This window comes from Dipodomys merriami, unplaced genomic scaffold (assembly GCF_024711535.1).
Source record: "Dipodomys merriami isolate MVZ:Mamm:240054 unplaced genomic scaffold, mDipMer1.0.p SCAF_9, whole genome shotgun sequence".
In the NCBI taxonomy this organism is placed as follows: Eukaryota; Metazoa; Chordata; class Mammalia; order Rodentia; family Heteromyidae; genus Dipodomys; species Dipodomys merriami.
Genome location: NW_027206512.1, coordinates 18,295,074 through 18,313,178, shown reverse-complemented (window position 1 = coordinate 18,313,178; position 18,105 = coordinate 18,295,074). Strand labels below are relative to the sequence as shown.

Sequence of the window (18,105 nt, the reverse complement as noted above, 5' to 3'; positions counted from 1 at the left end):
ATGATCAAACAGGATTCATTTCAGGGATGCAAAGCTGGTTCAATATACGCAAATCAATTAATATTATTCATCACATCAACAGGAGCAAGAATAAGAACCACATGGTTATCTCAATAGATGCAGAAAAAGCATTTGACAAGATCCAACACCCCTTTATGATGAAGGTTCTGGAAAAATTAGGAATCCATGGAACATTCCTCAATACAATAAAGGCTGTATATGACAAACCTACAGCCAGCATTATACTCAATGGTGAAAAACTAAAGCCATTTCCTCTTAACTCAGGAACAAGACAAGGATGCCCACTCTCTCCACTTCTCTTCAATCTAGTATTAGAATGCCTAGCTACAGCAATAAGACAAGATGCAGACATAAAGGGGATCCAAATAGGGAAAGAAGAAATAAAACTCTCCCTCTTTGCAGATGACATGATCTTGTATTTAAAGAATCCCATAGACTCCACTCCCAAATTACTCAAGCTGATTCAAAACTTTGGCAAAGTAGCAGGTTATAAAATTAACCCCCAAAAATCAATGGCTTTTCTATATGCCAACAATGAGAAAAGTGTGGCTGAAATTAGGAAAGCAACTCCATTTGTAATAGCCCCACAAAAAATAAAATACCTAGGAATTAACTTAACCAAAGAAGTGAAGGTCCTCTAAGATGAAAACTTTAAAATATTGAAAAAGGAAATCAACACAGAACATAAAAAATGGCAAAACCTCCCATGCTCCTGGATTGGCAAGATTAACATCGTGAAAATGGCAATACTTCCCAAGGCTATCTACAAATTCAACGCGATACCTATCAAAATTCCACCCTCATTCTTCAAGGAAATAGAAGAGGCAATCCAAAAATTCATATGGAACAATAAAAGACCCCGAATAGCAAAAACACTCCTCAACGGAAAGAACACTGCTGGAGGAATATCAATACCAAATTTCAAACTCTACTATAAAGCCATAGTAATCAAAACAGCTTGGTATTGGCATAAGAACAGACCTCAGGACCAATGGAATAGAATTGAAAACCCAGAAATGAACCTACAGACCTATAGCCATCTAATCTTCGATAAGGAAGCTAAAACAATAGAATGGAAGAAAGACAGCCTCTTCAGTAAATGGTGCTGGCAAAATTGGTTAACTACATGTAGAAAACTAAAGCTAGATCCTTATATATCACCCTGCACCAGAATCAACTCCAAATGGATCAAAGACCTTGAACTCAAAGCAGATACTCTGAAAACATTACAGGATGGAATAGGAGAAACCCTAGGTCTCCTTGGCTCAGGCCGAAATTTTCTGAATAGAGACCCGGAAGAACAACAAATCAAAGAAAGGTTGGACAAATGGGATTGCATAAGGTTGCAGAGCTTCTGCAGGGCAAATGACATAGCTAGCAAGATCAATAGAAAGCCCACCGATTGGGAGAAGATCTTTACTAGCCATACAACGGACAAGGGTCTCATATCTAAAATATACTTGGAACTCAAAAAATTAAACCACCCAACAACAAATCCCCAAAGAAACAACTGCCCAATAAATAAGTGGGTGAAAGACTTAAAGAGAAGCTTCTCTGAAGAAGAAAGAAGGATGGCCAATAGACACATGAAGAAATGTTCAACATCCCTAGCCATAAAAGAAATGCAAATCAAAACAACATTGAGATATCACCTCACTCCAGTTAGAACAGCAAAAATCAAGAACTCTAACAACAACAGATGCTGGAGGGGATGTGGACAGAAAGGAACCTTACTTCATTGTTGGTGGGAATGCAAACTTGTTCAACCACTTTGGAAAGCAGTATGGAGGTTCCTCAAAAGACTTCACATAGATCTCCCCTATGATCCAGCAATCCCACTTTTGGGCATTTACCCAAATGTTTACAAACAAGACCACACTAAAGCTACCAGCACAACTATGTTTATTGCAGCATTATTTACCATAGCTAAGATATGGAACCAACCCAGATGCCCCTCAGTAGATGAATGGATCAAGAAAATGTGGTATATATACACAATGGAATTCTATGCCTCCATCAGAAAGAATGACATTTCCCCATTTGTTAGGAAATGGAAAGGTTTGGAAAAAATTATATTAAGTGAAGTAAGCCAGGCCCAAAGAAGCATAGGTCCCATGGTTTCCCTTATTTGCAATATCTAGTATAGGTATGAGTCAAGCGGGAAAGGTCAGATAATGTGATGTTAGGAAAATGAACCCTTAAATATGTATTTTAATGTTTTCGTTTCTTTCATGCATGTGTTTCTAACGCATTTATAAGATTATTTCTTTGTTGCTTGTATGTCCCTCCCCCACAGTGTAACCCCCGCTTTCACTATATTTGATGTCAGTATAACATGTGGAGGAGATGGGGACAAACAAGTCGTTTAAGGATTCAGGTGGACCTGTTGCAACAATGAGAAGTACAAAATGTCATGTCAAAACCAGCTTTACAATGTCGGTGTGGGGGGGGAGGGGGGTAAAATTGGGTGGGGGGAGGGGGGTATAATTGGGTGGGGGGAGGGGGGAGGCGGGGAAGGGAGGTGAAGGGTAAACAAAGGAGGAGGCTGCAATGCTTGGTAAGAAATGTATGCATTATCCTGCCCATGTAATTGTAGCACCTCTGTACAGTATGTTCTCAAATAAAATAAAATTAAATTAAAAAAAAATTTTTTTAGTTTTGCTTTCTAGCTCATATTTAGAACATTTTAATAAGGGCCTATAAGGAATGTCTTTATTTCTAATCCTCTTTGTATAAATACTTAGCTGTCACCGAGGTTCTTCGTAATGCACACACACTTCCCCTATTGTACCTGAATTTAATAACTCTTCTTTTATTCTTAGTATATTTTCCTTGGTGGGTTAACTCTGTTTTCCTGGTTCCAGCTACCTGATGATCCAAATCTTTATCCCTATCTCAAACTCTGGCCTAAAGTTTAGACCCTATGTCTGTCTTTATATGCTATAGGAACCTCAAACCAAAAACGTCCTTCCCAATTCCAACCCCATCCCCAGGTAAAAAAAATCAATTGCTCCTGTTGGTTATCTTTCGCATTACTTCTAGCACAGCAGAGAAGCTAGAAACTCTGAAGTTCTCCCAAGGTAAGGATTTAGATACATAGTAATGGTAACAGAGAAAGAACTAAGAATGTATTGTTCAACAGAAATGACATCTCCGAACCAAGAGTAATTAGACTTTACCTTAATTCTGAAAGGTGTATTTAACTAATAGAGCTGTGTAAAGCTTTACATTTTGCTACCTAAAAGTGTAATTTCCCAAAAATGACATGTATAATTCAGCTCAGAAAATAATTCTGGGTTAAATTTTTCTGTGAATTTTAGAGGCACTGCATATAGTCTACCTTTTAACATTACTGCTGAGAGAAGTGAAAATTATGATGTCAATATGCCATTAAAGATATGCTCTTAAATGTCACAATGCCACTCACAAGGTCTAATTATATTACTCTATAAAAAGAAATAAACAAGAAGGACAAAAAAAATTAAGAGAAATACCAACTTCATTCAACCTACCTGAACAATAGGTGCACCAATTCCTCCATTAAGCCAAACCCAGTGAAGAGTAGGGATCACGCCATATCCCGAAACAGAGCAAAAAATGATAGAGCGGAGTCTCTGCCACTGCTGTGTAAGATAATTGGGATGGATCTGTGCAAAGAACACTGCCAGGATCATAGCAAGCACGGTGATCAAATACACTTGGCGCCAATACTAAAACAAAAGAAAATAAACTTGTAATTGAAGGAAGTTAGTATTTTTAGCTTCTATTATTATATATGGCACAAATATTTTCCTGGTATTTTCATTCCGAAACAAGATTATTCCCCTTCTTTAAAAAAAGGTTATGTTCCATGTAATTGTAAGTTTCTCAAGGCTGACAAACCAAACGTCAAAGGGAGCTGGTAAAAGAATATTATTCCTACATATACACTTTCTGTGTACCTATTCTGTTATATGTCAAACACATAGCTATGTAGAAACAAGCAGCACTCTCTCACTTGGGCCATGGCTCTACTTCTAGTTTTTTGGTGGTTAATTTAAGATAAAAGTCTCATGGACTTTCCTGCCTAGGCTTCAAACTGTGATCCTCATATCCTCACCTCCTGAATAGCTAGGAACATGGGTATGGCCACCAGAGCCCAGCTTCAAGGCTGATATAACAAGGACTCTCTCAGTGAGTGAGTTAATAGACTCAGGGAGGGACAGATATGTAAATAAATGATCATATCAAATGATATTATAATTGGGTTCCAAATCATGCTGTTAGAACCACTGGAGAGAGAACAATGAATATTACCTGAGAGTGCAATAAATACAGAGGAGACAAGCTAGGTCTGGAGGGACCCTAAGACTGTGTGGGAAGGAGCTTTCAAGGAAAAGGAGCAGCAAATGCAGACAGACATTTGGAGAGGGCCGACTGAAGATCATTGAGGTCAGGCTAAAGATTCTAAACTTTACTTTGCTGACACTAGGTATTGTTTAAGAAGGGGATGATATAGCAGTTTCAAACTGCTTTATTTATAAAAAGATTACTGGGGTAAAAAAGGTGAGAAAAATCCAGTCAGAAAGACACTGGGAGTTTACTAAAGAGAGAATGGGTCTGAGAAGTGAGTACCAGATTCAGAGCATTTCTGAATGCCTCTGAAGGCCTAATAAAGTCTCAATGGCTGGCTAAATGTGAGAGAATAGCAGGATAAGGCTTGAGTCTTTCTAGCTTAAAAGGCCATATTAATGGTCTCCAGTAATGGAATAAATGATCATAGATGATCCATAAGTAGAGTGTCCTGGGGAAAAGGACAGGGAGTGTGAAAGAATATTCATTTTAAACTATGAAGAGCTCTATGTGAGTCATTGACAAGCTGATCTAGAAGCTCAAAAGTTAACATCGCACAGAACAAAGGTTCTTAACCTGCACTCCTAGAACTTCTACAGAGCTCTTCACTTCCTGAAATCTCATGTCAGATTGTTTAGGTGTGTGCCCAAATATATATTCTCCTGAATGAAGGGTCCATAGTTTTTAGTCTCATTCTGAAAGCAGTTTGTGTTCCTTAAAAGGTAAAGAACAGAACAAAAGCAACTGAATAGTTGGAAATAGTTTGGCACTAGAAGGAAGAATGCAATTTTTCCTTTACACAAACATGGCATGTATTAACTAGAGTAATTCCTTCTTTTTTCCTAGTGTCCCACTTTGATGTTTAGGAAAAAGTTAATAGAAAACAAACCAGGGAAATACAGAATGAGGAAATAATTAAATTACATCACAACAATTTTAAGCCAGTAATTAGCATGTTCCTTCTAATTTTTTTTTTTTTACAAAAAAGATATACACAGTTTTATCGGGCGCTAGTGGCTCACGTCTCTAATAATAACTACTCAGGAGGCTGAGATCTGAGGATCATGGTTCAAAGCCAGTCCAGGCAGGAAAGTCCATGAGACTATCTCCAATTAACCACCAGAAAACCGGAAGTGGCGCTATGGCTTAAATGGTAGAGTGCTCCCCTTGAGCTGAAGAGCTCAGGGACAGTGCCCAGGCCTAGAGTTCAAGCCCCATGGCAGACCCCCACCCCCCAAAAAAAATTATTCATTTGGGGCAGGCAGAGTTTGATAGATCAAATCAATTTACAACAAAGTTTAATCGCATATATATTTAATTTTATGAGTATATTCCAAAGTAGTCAAGCTTAAGAAACAAATGGCTCACATTTAAGTGGTTACAACTAATAATTCGCTAAGGTATTCAAAACTAATTCATTGTTTTTCTATACCAGTTATGCTGACAGTTCTGTCATCACAGAAAGGATACAAAGGATCTGTTTCAGAATCCCAAAAAGAAGAATCTGTGCTGAGCCAATCTTCACAATAAATGACTGCTGGGGACTGTGGCTTAGAGCACCTTAGAAAAGGAGTCTTGGGCAGGTCATGTTACATTCCTTGTGAAAAGGACTAGATAGTAGGTGACTACTCCCAAAGAAGAAACACAGTTTTGGCTCTGAAAAGTAGGTAAGAGAAAAAGAGAAAACAAAAAACAAAAAACAAAAAGTATAGTAGAAGAACAGGAGGAAAAAACTACAGTAGAGTCAGTGGGACTTTTATTTTTCTTTTGAGATGTAGTCATTCTATACAGCCTAGGCCAGCCTTGAACTCACAATTCTCCTACCTCAACCTCCTGAGTGCTAGGTTATAGGCAAGTATCATATCTCCAGATTTACAGCATTTTCTGCAAGGGAAGACTGAGTTTGCTCACTGGTTGAACATGAGGTAATGAATTAGTTATATTCCACAATGCTTGGTTGGCTGACATTTTAGGTCAGATGTTGTATTATCTGATCACAGTTACAAATACTGCTTTGTACAAGGTAAAAAAAAAAAATGACTTTTGGGATCACAGGGACAGAAAGAGTTGACCAGAACTCAGAACAACACATGATGCCTTATGTGGTCTTATAGATCAGGGGTCCGCACATACATACATTAACCTTTATTTTCTTCACTAAGAAGTTAATCCAATGTGAGTGTCTGAGCAACTGTAGCTATGTGGATTTAGTGGAAACATGGTAATTCAATATTCACAGTAAGTTTTATAAATAACTATGTACTTTTTTATTCCAATGGAAAATTAGTAATATATTAAAGTACAGAAGTGATATTAGATGTACTAATTATGTACTCAGAAATTCAAAGGAACCACTGCAAGAAAATCCAAGATCTATAGAAAAGACAGAATGTGCAAAACTTTGAACTACTTACATTATTACAATAAAATGCATAAAACACTCCTGAGACATAGCAGCCCAGTATTCCAATAGAAATTCCGGCATAATCTAATGCCATCCATCTTCGACAGGTTTTTTCTGACCGATGGCAGGAAAAAAGATGATAGCCCACAGAACAAAGCATACAGACCTAAGAAAATTTAAAAAAACAACAACAACTATGTAACAAAGGAAAAATAAATAAAGCAAATCATCACGACATTCATGAAGGTGTTTTTAAGTGTCTAGGCTCCTTAGTTATACACCCTGGCCTAGATTCTGGCTCTGTGCCAATAGTCGGGCAAGCTATGATGTCATTTCTCTGCCTCAAGCCCATCAGTGGGACACCATTCAAAAAGAAACGAAATTTAGCTATTTTCGTAATATAAAATTGTAAATGAAAAGCACCAAGTTGGGGAAAGTATATGACACAAATGTTGTTTTAAAATATCATAAATGATTTATTTGATTATTTTAATCTATCAATGAGTTTACTTTTCTTTTTGCCTGGGACCCGGGTTTTTAACTCTGAGCTTCTCGCCTGCTTGGCTTGCATGTTTGGCTGCCATATCTCCGACCTGGCTTTCTGCTTGTTACATTGAAGATGAAGCCTCTCAGACTATTCTGCTGGGCTTCGCTACGAGCTGTGATCTTCCAGTTCTCAGCCTCCTAAGTAGCTAGGATGACAGGTGTGATTCACTAGGATCTGGTAAGTTTACTTTAAAAAACAAAGTTACCAAAGTAACAGATGTCCTTAAAATTGTAGTCTATGGTGTAAAAATATAAGCCTTTACTACTGTCTATTCCCAAGAGCATGTATGTGATGCTCAGGTCTTCAAACATACAATATTTTTCAAAATTACTCAAATAACTCACTATAATTTTGTTTCACAATTTTCTTTTTTCGTGTGTGTGTGTGTGTGTGTGTGTGTGTGTGTGTGTGTGTGTGTGTGTGTGTGTGTGTGTGTGTGTGTGTGTGTGTGTGTGTGTGTGTGTGGCAGTACTGGGGCTTGAACTCAGAGGCTTATATTTGCTAGTCAAGTGCTCTACCAATTGAACTAGGCTCTCAGTCTTGTTTATTTTCTCTTAAATTTCAGATAGAGTTTCATACTGTTGCCCGGGCCACCTAAGTTCTCAATTCTCCAACATATGCCTTCTTTATAGCTGGGATTACAGACCTGGGCTAACTTGCTGAGATAGGGTCTCACGACTTTTTTTTTTCCTGGGTTGGCCTCAAATTATAATCCTCTTATCTCAGCCTCCTAGATAGCTAGGATGATAATGTAAGCAATCATACCAGCTCACTGCAATTTTAAGACCTTGTGTGTTATGAAATAGATTGTGTAGAGTTTACTAGGTCTTAAGTAAATCTGGCTTTGTTGTCTCCAAGGAAAATAATAGTGACTAGATTTTATATGGTTGCCAAAGGATTATAAAGCAGGTATGATTCAGTCAGAAGCTCTGATGATCAACAGTTTCTATGGCAGAATGCCCTCTAGCCATTATAAATACCTGTTGTGTACCTCACTTTGGAAAGGGATAAGGGATGCAAAGACGAATCCGCTACTCTCAAAAGGATATTGGGGGAGGGGGGGGAAGGGGTAGTAAACAAGTAGTGTTCTATTAAGTCTTAAATGTCAATGATGAGCACAACTAGAAAATTAAGGAGGAAGGGTGCCAGCTCTGTGGGGGAGGGGTGTGTGTTCATCTAGGAGAGGAAAAAAAGGTCACAAAAGTGTCATCAGCTGACCTGGATTTTAAAGTTTGGCTGGTACTCATGAGGTACGTTAAACATACATATTATACAAACGTACATTTTGGTGAGGAGGTTCACAAAGTAAAGTAGCATAATGAAAAATATAGATTCATTAAAAAATGTCATGTAGCTGTTTTCACATCATGATCCTGAAATTTCAATACAGGTTAGGTATTATACTACTAAAGATCTCGAGTATACTTTTATATTCTAGTCATGAAACAAGTTCAACCAGTTCCTTCAGACTCAATGTCAATATTAAATAACAACGCAGTTAGCCAGGACTTCATTTCTTTATCCACTATCTGAAATCCTAACTGGTCTGTGTCTTTGGGCTACTAAGCTATTAATTAGTTTAATGGCCCAAATAAACATGTCTTAAGAAGTTTTGTTGTGGGCTGGGAAGGTGGCTCAGTGGTAGAGCGCTTGCCTTGCATGCCAGAGGCCCTGGGTTTGATTCCTCAGCACCACATAAGCAAAAAGAAAAAAGCCGGAAGTAGCGCTGTGGCTCAAGTGGTAGAGCGCTAGCCTTGAGCTGAAGAGCTGAGGGACAGCGCCCAGGCCCAGAGTTCAGGCCCCACGACCGAACCAAAAAACAAACAAACAAACAAACAAAGAAGTTTTGTTGTTTTCTCAGATTACCCTTGTGATTATGAGCCATAAATCTGAAGAGTATCATGATATATATTTTCAATGACAGGGAAAGACCTCATTGTCACAGTAATGGATAATAAAAGAGCCAGAACAAAATAACAGTTAGACATGATATTAACTTAGAAGTTAGGTAGAATGGTAAGCAAATAAGCAACCTGGTGTGAGATAGTCTTGCATATCATATCTGTATAAAGTTGACTTTAAGTGACTTTTACTTTTTTCCATAAACTTGTTTTGTTTAAATTTCTACATAAGTATATCGTATACTTACAGTAATAAGAAATGATGCAACTCACTTCATTGTGAATAGGAAAAAGCTATGGTATCAAAGGGAAAAGAAAATAATGCTAGCATAGAAGCCCAAGTTTTGAAAAAGTTAATCTATATTTAGTATGCTCTGTTCAAAAAGATTCAATGTTCCTTAAGAGCTAAAAAAAAAAAAAAAAGAATACTCTGGCAACTCTGGCAAATTGGGTATGTTTCAGTTATAATAGAAAACTTCTTTCTATGGAATCTCTTATTTACCAATGTGGAAAGATAATTATATCATTATACCCTTTACATCTAAGCTCATTGGCATGATAACCTAAATATCTCTGGATCTGGCCCTTGCTTATTTTTCCAACCATTCCTTTCTCTGTTCTCCTAGGAATCAACCATAAAGACTAACATCTACAAGTCCAGAAAGTGGTAAGTTTCCTCTTGCTTCTGAATCTTTATACAATCATCTTCTCTGCTTAAATGCTCTGCTTCACTTTCTCCAGTCTTCTGACACAGGTAATCTGATCTTTATAAATTGTTGGTGCCATTCAGCATTAATCATTGCTGCCTAGCACGGGGCCTAGAAGTAGGCATTCAAGAAATACTTGCTAAACTGAAATTAGAATTAGAAAGAAAGAGGGGAGTATAGATGTGTTTCTTGGTCCTTTAGGTCCAAAGTTTTATAGAAAATGTTGGTCTAAAATTGATAAAATAAAAACAACATCTATGTGGATGACTTACGGGTTCCTATCTCAAAACTGACCTGTAACAGGTTAAGGATAAGGAGTCTTGGAGAGTGGTGTTTTTCTATTCTCTGCATTTTGTACATTTATTAAAATGTTAAGTGATTATGCCCCATATTTGTTTTTGCATTAGAAGGATCTATATTTTAAAATATTGAATATATTTAAAGGCGTTTCTATAGATGTTTGAAAAAAAATACAGTACAACTAGCAACTCCAAGACTCAGAGAAGAGTAGGAACTGAAAGTATCTGAAACCAAGGAACTATGAAAGGATCAAAAACGTTAACACTAAAGCAATAGCAATAGAACAAAAGATTAATACCAGTAAAAACCAGATAGTTTTTTTAAAGGCAATATAGAAAAAGCAAATACAAAAAACAGATATACTATAAATCATTCCAAATAGGTTTTGCAGATTCTAGTGATCTTCAGCCAGATTAATAGAGTACAATTGGATATTCATATCCAATTTTAAATGTTAATTTTTAAATAGAGAGGCCAAAGATAAAGAGCAGAGTATGTTGACTAATGTCAGCACTTAGTAGGAGGCAGGATGATCTTGAGTCTTGTGTTCAAGGACAACTTAGGCTACATAGTGAAACTTTGCCTCCCTCCCCCAACAAAAAGTAAATAAAGGTGGTCTGGTTCTGGTGGCTTATGCCTGTAATCCTAGCTACTCAGGAGGCTGAGATTTGAGGATAACAGTTCAAAACCAGCCCTGGCAGGAAAGTACGTGACACTCCTATCTCCAATTAACCACCAGAAAACCAGAAGTGGAACTGTGACTCAAGTAGTAGTGTGCTAGCCTTGTGTAAAAAGAGCTCAGGGACAGAGCCCAGGCCCTGAGTTCAAGCCCCATGACCAACAACAACAATAATTTAAAAAAGTCCAAGAGACTCATATATCTCATATATCTAATTAACCAGCAAATAAAGCTGGACTGTAGGTGCAGTTGTAAAGCACCAGCTGTAACTAAGCAAGCCAGCAAGAGCATGAGGCCCTGGGTTCAAGCCTCAATATTGTTGCCAAAATAATAATAATAATAATCATAAGGAAATATTTTTTCAATTTTGAAATCTAATGGATTTCAAATATACTTAATAACATCTAAATACAGAACAACAGACTTTTGTGTGGGTTGTGTTATAATAAAAAAACGTTCTCTTTAGTAATAACAGTGGTTGTGAAATGACTCACCTGGAAGCAGAAAAGACAAATAGAACAAATTACAAAATCTTCTCTGGATGCACTTGCAGAAGGTAACACAGATGTCATGTCATATATTCCCAGGGTGAAGAAGAGAAAGAAACCCAGCAAATGACTCCAGATGTTTACTGTTTCGTTAGATAAAATAAATAAACTGCAAAGTAAACAAACATGTAGCTCAGATTCATACTGGTTGAAGACAATTTAAAGAAGTGACTTAGTATTTGTTACTTTAAGCCCTTTATCCTTAGCTGTGACCGTCTAAAGTTGAACTATCAATCAATTCAATTAATCTGAGTTTTAATCTATCTCTACTAATCCTAGGACCTTAGAGCTTTCTGATGTTCAATTCTTCTCATACTTACAATTTCTTTTTGTGAATCCTCCAGCCTATCAACCTCCTGACACCAGCACTCTTCTATTCATCTACATGACACCATTTTTCTAAGAAAAGTTGACTTGCTCAGATTATTCACTCTAGAAAAATAAGTATGCAGATAAAAACTGGATGTGAGCTATAACACTGTCAATAGGGCTGGGAAGGTGGCTCAGTGGTAGAGCGCTTGCCTTGCATGCATGAGGCCCTGGGTTCGATTCCTCAGCACCACATAAGCAAAAAGCAAAAAGCCGGAAGTGGCGCTGTGGCTCAAGTGGTAGAGTGCTAGCCTTGAGCTGAAGAGCTGAGGGACAGCGCCCAGGCCCAGAGTTCAAGCCCCATGACCGGACCCAAAAAAAAAAAACAAAAAAAAAACACTGTCAGTAATAGATACATGAAAAGGTGCTCACTGCAAGCTTGGTCAGAAATTTAAAATACCTTTGTAAGTACTCATTAAATACAAAGTTAAATGAATTTAAGAGAAGCAGAATAAACACACTAACGCACTGGAAGGTTCTTGTTTCCAGGTGGCATGAATTTATATTTCTTAAGACCAAGAAGAGGTTACTTTTAATATGGGCACTATTTGTCCTCTTTTGAAATGTCTTGACCATTGACTTTGGCAGCACAGGTTGGTGCAAGAATGTACTACCCACACCAGGAGTCAAGACTGTTGCTCACTCTTTGCCACAATTAGTCTCCTGCTCATCCCTGCCACAATTAATCACAATTAGTTCAGCAATGGTAAGCATATAAACTTTTATATTCTGAGCTTAAGGTTTTGTTGTTGTTATTGTTGTTGTTGTTTTTGGTGCCAGTACTGAAGCTTGAATTCAGAGCCTGCCTCAGTCCCTTAGCATTTTCGCTCAAGGCTGGAGATCTACCAATGAAGCCAAAGTTCCACTTCTGGCCTTTTGGTGGTTTATTTGAGATAAAAGTCTCATGGACTCTCCTGCCAGGGCTGGCTTCCAACACCAATCCTCAGATCTCAGTCTCTAGAGTAACTAGGAATACTACTGCTGAACTCCAGTTTCCTTAACTATAAAATAAAAGAACACATGAGATGCTGCTGCTCTTACTTCCAGCTCCTTTGGTGATTGTATAACATGCTCTTCGGATGTGCCTCTTCTGGTTTATTGAAAGGCAGTATCATGACTAAAGATTAAAATATTCTCCCATTTCTCTAGCAAAGTACAACCTTTTTGCTTAAATTAAGCCTTGACTGTTATGGATCCAGGAATCCTCAGGAGTAAGCATTAGTATATGACTAACTTACTGAATGGCTGTCAGAATAGTTGTCATTTTTCCATTTTTATAAGTGATTTAAAAAAATGGCAAGATTTCAGTCACCCACCAAAAAAAAAAAGTGAATATTGTCTCATGAAGCCAAAGATTTTTATCTTGTACAGCATCAAACATAAAGACTTTATATAACTGGGGACAGGATGCAGGAATATTCAAAAAAAATATGCAACTGACAACACTGCATCTTGCCTATTGTCACTATTGCATTTTGTGAAGACCTGTGTAATGTGACTAACTGACCATTCTTTCTATGTTCCTTCTGTAGCGGAAGACAACTAGACCTGTTGGGACATACAGAACTTGGTCATTGTTGAAAGCTTCAAAAGAGCAAAGGCTGAATCTGGAAGAGATTAAGGAAGATCAGGTGAAACAATCTCCTCAACAGAAGACCTATTTTTATTGTGTAAAGAGTTAGGCATCCCCAAACTGTTCAACTTCAAAAATCAAGAATCGTTATCATCATAAGATCTTCAAAATTATTGAGGATGATAAGAACCACCATGGCAAAAATCAAGAAAAAGACATGTACTGCGTAAGCAGTTCAAGAACTTGCATTCCAGAATTGGAGTTTGCCACTACAAACAACTAGAGCTATCTGATATTTGTGAAAGTGGAGACTTAAGTACATTCAATGAATTTTGACAGAAAGCTATTTTTTAAAAAAAGACTAGAACACTTTTTTTTTAGTTTCCTTTTAGCACAGGCTTTTAAGAGACTCTGGTTTTACAGGTTGGAATGATCATGAAACAGATTCTAAGAGGTGCTTCTCAGGTGCACTCGTGGAGATTGGGTGTGCCCTGTGATCATGCTCTTTGCTATAGGGCTTTTCTTACACATTATTTTCCACAATAGCGATTATGTAATAATGTCATTATCTCTGGAGTGCCTGTCGCCCGGGCTAGTCCTGAGCAGCTTTATGGGAACAGGGATCAGGACTGACTGCTGTTCTCTGCGGGGGGATCTGACACAGTGCCCTAGCCCCTAGCAGGGAAATCCGTCAGTTATCTGCTAAAGGAAATGAATCGGGGTTTGCTATACATGTGGGCTGCAGGGTGAAGTTGTTTCCTCTTTATCCAGGCATCGGTCCCGAATATCTGCATTTCCCCCCACGGCTGTTACGTTCTAAAAAGCAGCACCGCGTTCAGCGATGCACTGGGTCCAGAGCGGCTTCGTCGTCCACGGGGGGCGCATCCCGAATACGCACCGCAGGGAAATCCAGGAACCATAGGCGCGCGGGGGAACACCCAAGCGCCGCGGGAGAGTTGGGCAATCGCGGTTACCATCATCACCATCATCATCATCATCATCATCATCATTCCGGGGGATCAAATGCCCCGGCGGGGCAGGACCGGGCAGGGAGGAGATGAAAGGATAAGGTGGTGAGGAGCGGGGGGGACCGGACCCGCCGGGCGGGGGTGCCGGGCGCGGCGGGCCGCCCTTACCTTTTGATACAGAGCCTGGAGGGCAGGTAGGCCCGGTAGCCGTCGGTGATGTACGGGTTGTCCTTGAGGGACACGGGGATCTGCTCGTAGGTGTAGAGGCGGATGCCGCGGGGCACCAGGACCGGCCAGTACTGGTAGCTGCCCAGCTCGATGTAATGCGCGCTCTTCAGCAGCTTCTGATGCATGGTTCCCGGCCGGCGCCGCCGCCGCCCAGGCTCGACCCGGCTCCGCCTCCCCGGGGAGGGGGCCTCGCGACCACAGCCCCCGCCCCGGAGACCGCGGACGCCGCGCCAGGTCCTGCTGTGGCCCCGCCGCCGCCGCCGCCGCCGCCGCCGCCGCCGCCCAGGCCCCGGCTCACCTCACAGAACCCGCGCCCCAAGCCCTCAGTCCCCGCCGGCGTCGCGGGCCTCTCTGACGCCAGCACGCCGCGCGGCCCCGCCCCCCTGCGCGGCCCCGCCCCCTGCTCTGCCACGCCTGCGGCGTGCGTCCGGCGGAGGGCGCGCTGCGCTGGTACTGTGGGGGATCCTGGGCCCAGCCTTTCTCGGGCTAGTTGTCCTAAGGAATTGTCATGCAACAGAGCCGTTTATGGAAGAGCCATGCATCTTGATGTTTACCCATTCCATCCTTCTCTCCCAGCCCTCCCAACTCCACCCCGCAGGTTTTCAGTTTCATAGGATATGCATGGCCTAGTCTGCCTGCGTTCTCCCTCTTTCCTCTTCATTACTATAACTTCATTTCATCCCTTCCTCCCTTCATTCTCTATCACCGCCACGTCGCCTCCTCCACACACCTTTCCTGGTCAGTTTCCTGGTCTTCATTTTGTTGACTGTTAGTTTTTCTAAGGAATTACACGGTTTGTGTTCTCTTCAAATACCATACTCCCGTCAATACAGTGGTGTACACTTGCATACAACCCCTATGTATGTGTTTGCTTGTACGTTTATAAATTAGGTTTAGCTTCCATGTATTAGAGAGAGCAAGCATCCTTTATCTCTCTAGGCCAGACTTAATTCTCTTTTTCTGTTTTTAACTAGTCAGGTGTTGTTACATTTTAAAATACGAAGAGGAAAGAGGTAGCAGAAAAGAAGAAATAATTGGAACTAACTCACCACCCGTTGGTTTATCATGGGGAAGTGAGTGACCTTGGGGGTTTAGATTCAACCAGCACTCAGGAGCTAGTGGAAACTCAGAGAATCTGATCAACATCAATCTTCATACAATAAGAATTGAGTGTTTATAATGAACCATGAACCATGTGGCGCTCCTGTTGAACCCTGTGGAGCACATGTTACTTTTAGAGAGCAAAAGCCCCTCATACTTGGAACATGGGCACCACTCACAGTACATTCTATGCACAAGAAACATGAAAACTAGACATTTCCATGTTTACAATAAAAACAATATGCCAAGGATATAGGCTGATGAAATCATAAGGACGATAAAGAAGTCTATTTAACTAAACGAAAATAAGAGTAGAATATACCAAAAGTTTGTCAGGCCAGCCTGGATTACAAAGGGTCCTATCTCAAAAATCCAAGCCAAGCCTATGGGATGTAGCTATGGCAGTGCATAGGGGGAAGTTGCAGCTTTGTGTTCAGCTCTGAAAGGTCCATAGCCCATTGCAAGATTCATGGTTGGTGACCTAATTTTGAAAGGATAAAAAAAGAAAACACATACATTTATTTAACAAGCTTTTCCATGACAAGCAATTTTCTGAAATGAAGATCCAAAGACCCTTGGATGGACAGCTGTCTTTTTCGGCTATGTGATATGATATGATGTGTGTGTGTGTGTGTGTGTGTGTGTGTGTGTGTGTGTGTGTGTGTGTGTGTGTGTGTGCGTGCGCATGTAGGTCCTGGGGCTTGAACTGAGGGCCTGAGCACTGTCCCTGAGCTTGTCTTACTCAAGACCAGAGCTCTACCACTTGACCCACATCACTACCACTTCTAGTTTTTTCTCCTCCTTTGGTGATTAATTGGAGAAAAGAATCTCTTCCTTAGAATATTAATCCTTAGATGTCAGCCTCCTGAGTGGCTAGGATTGCAACTATGAGCTACAGCACTCAACACTGTGTGATTTAAGAATGAAATCTCTCTTTATCCCTCTCTCCCTTCCTCCCTTCTTTCTTCTCCCCAACCCTCTTTCCCCTCACCTCTCCCCAAGGAATTTGGAAAGATAAAGACAAGATCTTTGTGTGTGTGTGTGTGAAAATACTGCACAGAGGGGGTACAATTACATGGGCAAGATAATGAGTACATTTCTTATCAAGCATTGTAGCCTCCTCCTTTATTTCCCCTTCCCATCCTTTCCCATCCCTTCCCATAGTTCATTTTCAACATAATGACTTGTACATCTCATTGTTACAATGGGGCCACCTGTATCCCTATTTAAACGATTTGTTTTTGCCCTTCACCTCCACAAATTATACTGACATCAAATACAGTGAAAGCAGGGGTTATACCTTGGGGGAGGGACATACAAAGCAACAAAGAAATGATCTTATAAATATGTTAGAAACAATCACAAGAAAGAAAAAAAACATTTGAATACATATCTTAGGGTTCATTTCTCTAACATCAACTTATCTGACCTTTTCTGCTTGACTCAGACATGTACTAGTTATTGCAAATAAGGGAAACCATGGGACCTATGTTTCTTTGGGCCTGGCTTACTTCACTTAATATAATTTTTTCCAAGTCTTTCCATTTCCTAACAAATGGGGCATTCCTAACAAATGGGTCATTCTTTCTGATGGAGGCATAGAATTCCATTGTGTATATATACCACATTTTCTTGATCCATTCATCTACTGAGGGGCATCTTGGTTGGTCCATATCTTAGCTATGGTAAATAATGCTGCAATAAACATAGTTTTAGTGTGGTCTTGTTTGTGAGCATTTGGGTAAATGCCTAACAGTGGTTTGCTGGGTCATAGTGGAGCTCTATGTGGAGTCTTTTGAGGCACCTCCATACTGCTTTCCAAAGTGGTTGAACAAGTTTACACTCCCACCAACAATGCAGTAAGGTTCCCTTCTATCTACATCCCCTCCAGCATCTATTGTTATTAGAGTTCTTGATTATAGCCATTCTAACTGGGGTGAGGTGGTATCTCAATGTTGTTTTGATTTGCATTTCTTTTTTTTTTTTTAGGTCCGGTCATGGGGCCTGAACTCTGGGCCTGGGCGCTGTCCCTCAGCTCTTCAGCTCAAGGCTAGTGCTCTACCACTTGAGCCACAGCACCACTTCCGGCTTTTTTCTTTTTGTTTATGTGGTGCTGAGGAATCGAACCCAGGGCCTCAGGCACGCAAGGCAAGCGCTCTACCACTGAGCCACCTTCCCAGCCCTGATTTGCATTTCTTTTATGGCTAGGGAGGTTGAGCATTTCTTCATGTGTCTATTGGCCATCCTTCTTTCCTCTTCAGAGAAGTTTCTCTTTAAGTTAAAGACAAGATCTTGTTTCATAACAGAGGCTGACTTTGAAATTCCCATCCTCCATCTCACCTCAGTTTTGCCTCTAGAGACTGAGACTATAGCCAAGACCCACTATTCCTGGCTGGGAATTCTGAAACCAAAATAGGGAGCACAGAA

The 18,105-nt window shown here is 40.1% G+C and overlaps 1 protein-coding gene across 5 annotated transcripts in view; it reads right to left on the bottom strand.

Annotated features, from left to right (window-relative positions):
• The window catches only part of Paqr3 (progestin and adipoQ receptor family member 3), a 33,436-nt gene extending 18,589 nt beyond the window's left edge, over window positions 1-14,847 (bottom strand). For 3 of the 5 annotated variants that reach the window (XM_070012355.1, XM_070012357.1, XM_070012356.1), the window contains exons 1-4: window positions 14,518-14,847; window positions 11,386-11,548; window positions 6,768-6,923; window positions 3,534-3,731 (exon numbers count right to left, since the gene is read on the bottom strand). In XM_070012355.1, the coding sequence (XP_069868456.1) occupies window positions 3,534-3,731; window positions 6,768-6,923; window positions 11,386-11,548; window positions 14,518-14,702 (702 nt within the window). In that variant the 5' untranslated portion in view covers window positions 14,703-14,847. The remainder of the gene's footprint in view (window positions 1-3,533; window positions 3,732-6,767; window positions 6,924-11,385; window positions 11,549-14,517) is intronic. The other 2 variants (XM_070012359.1, XM_070012358.1) reach the window with 2 other exon arrangements.
• Window positions 14,848-18,105: the final 3,258 nt, after the last annotated feature.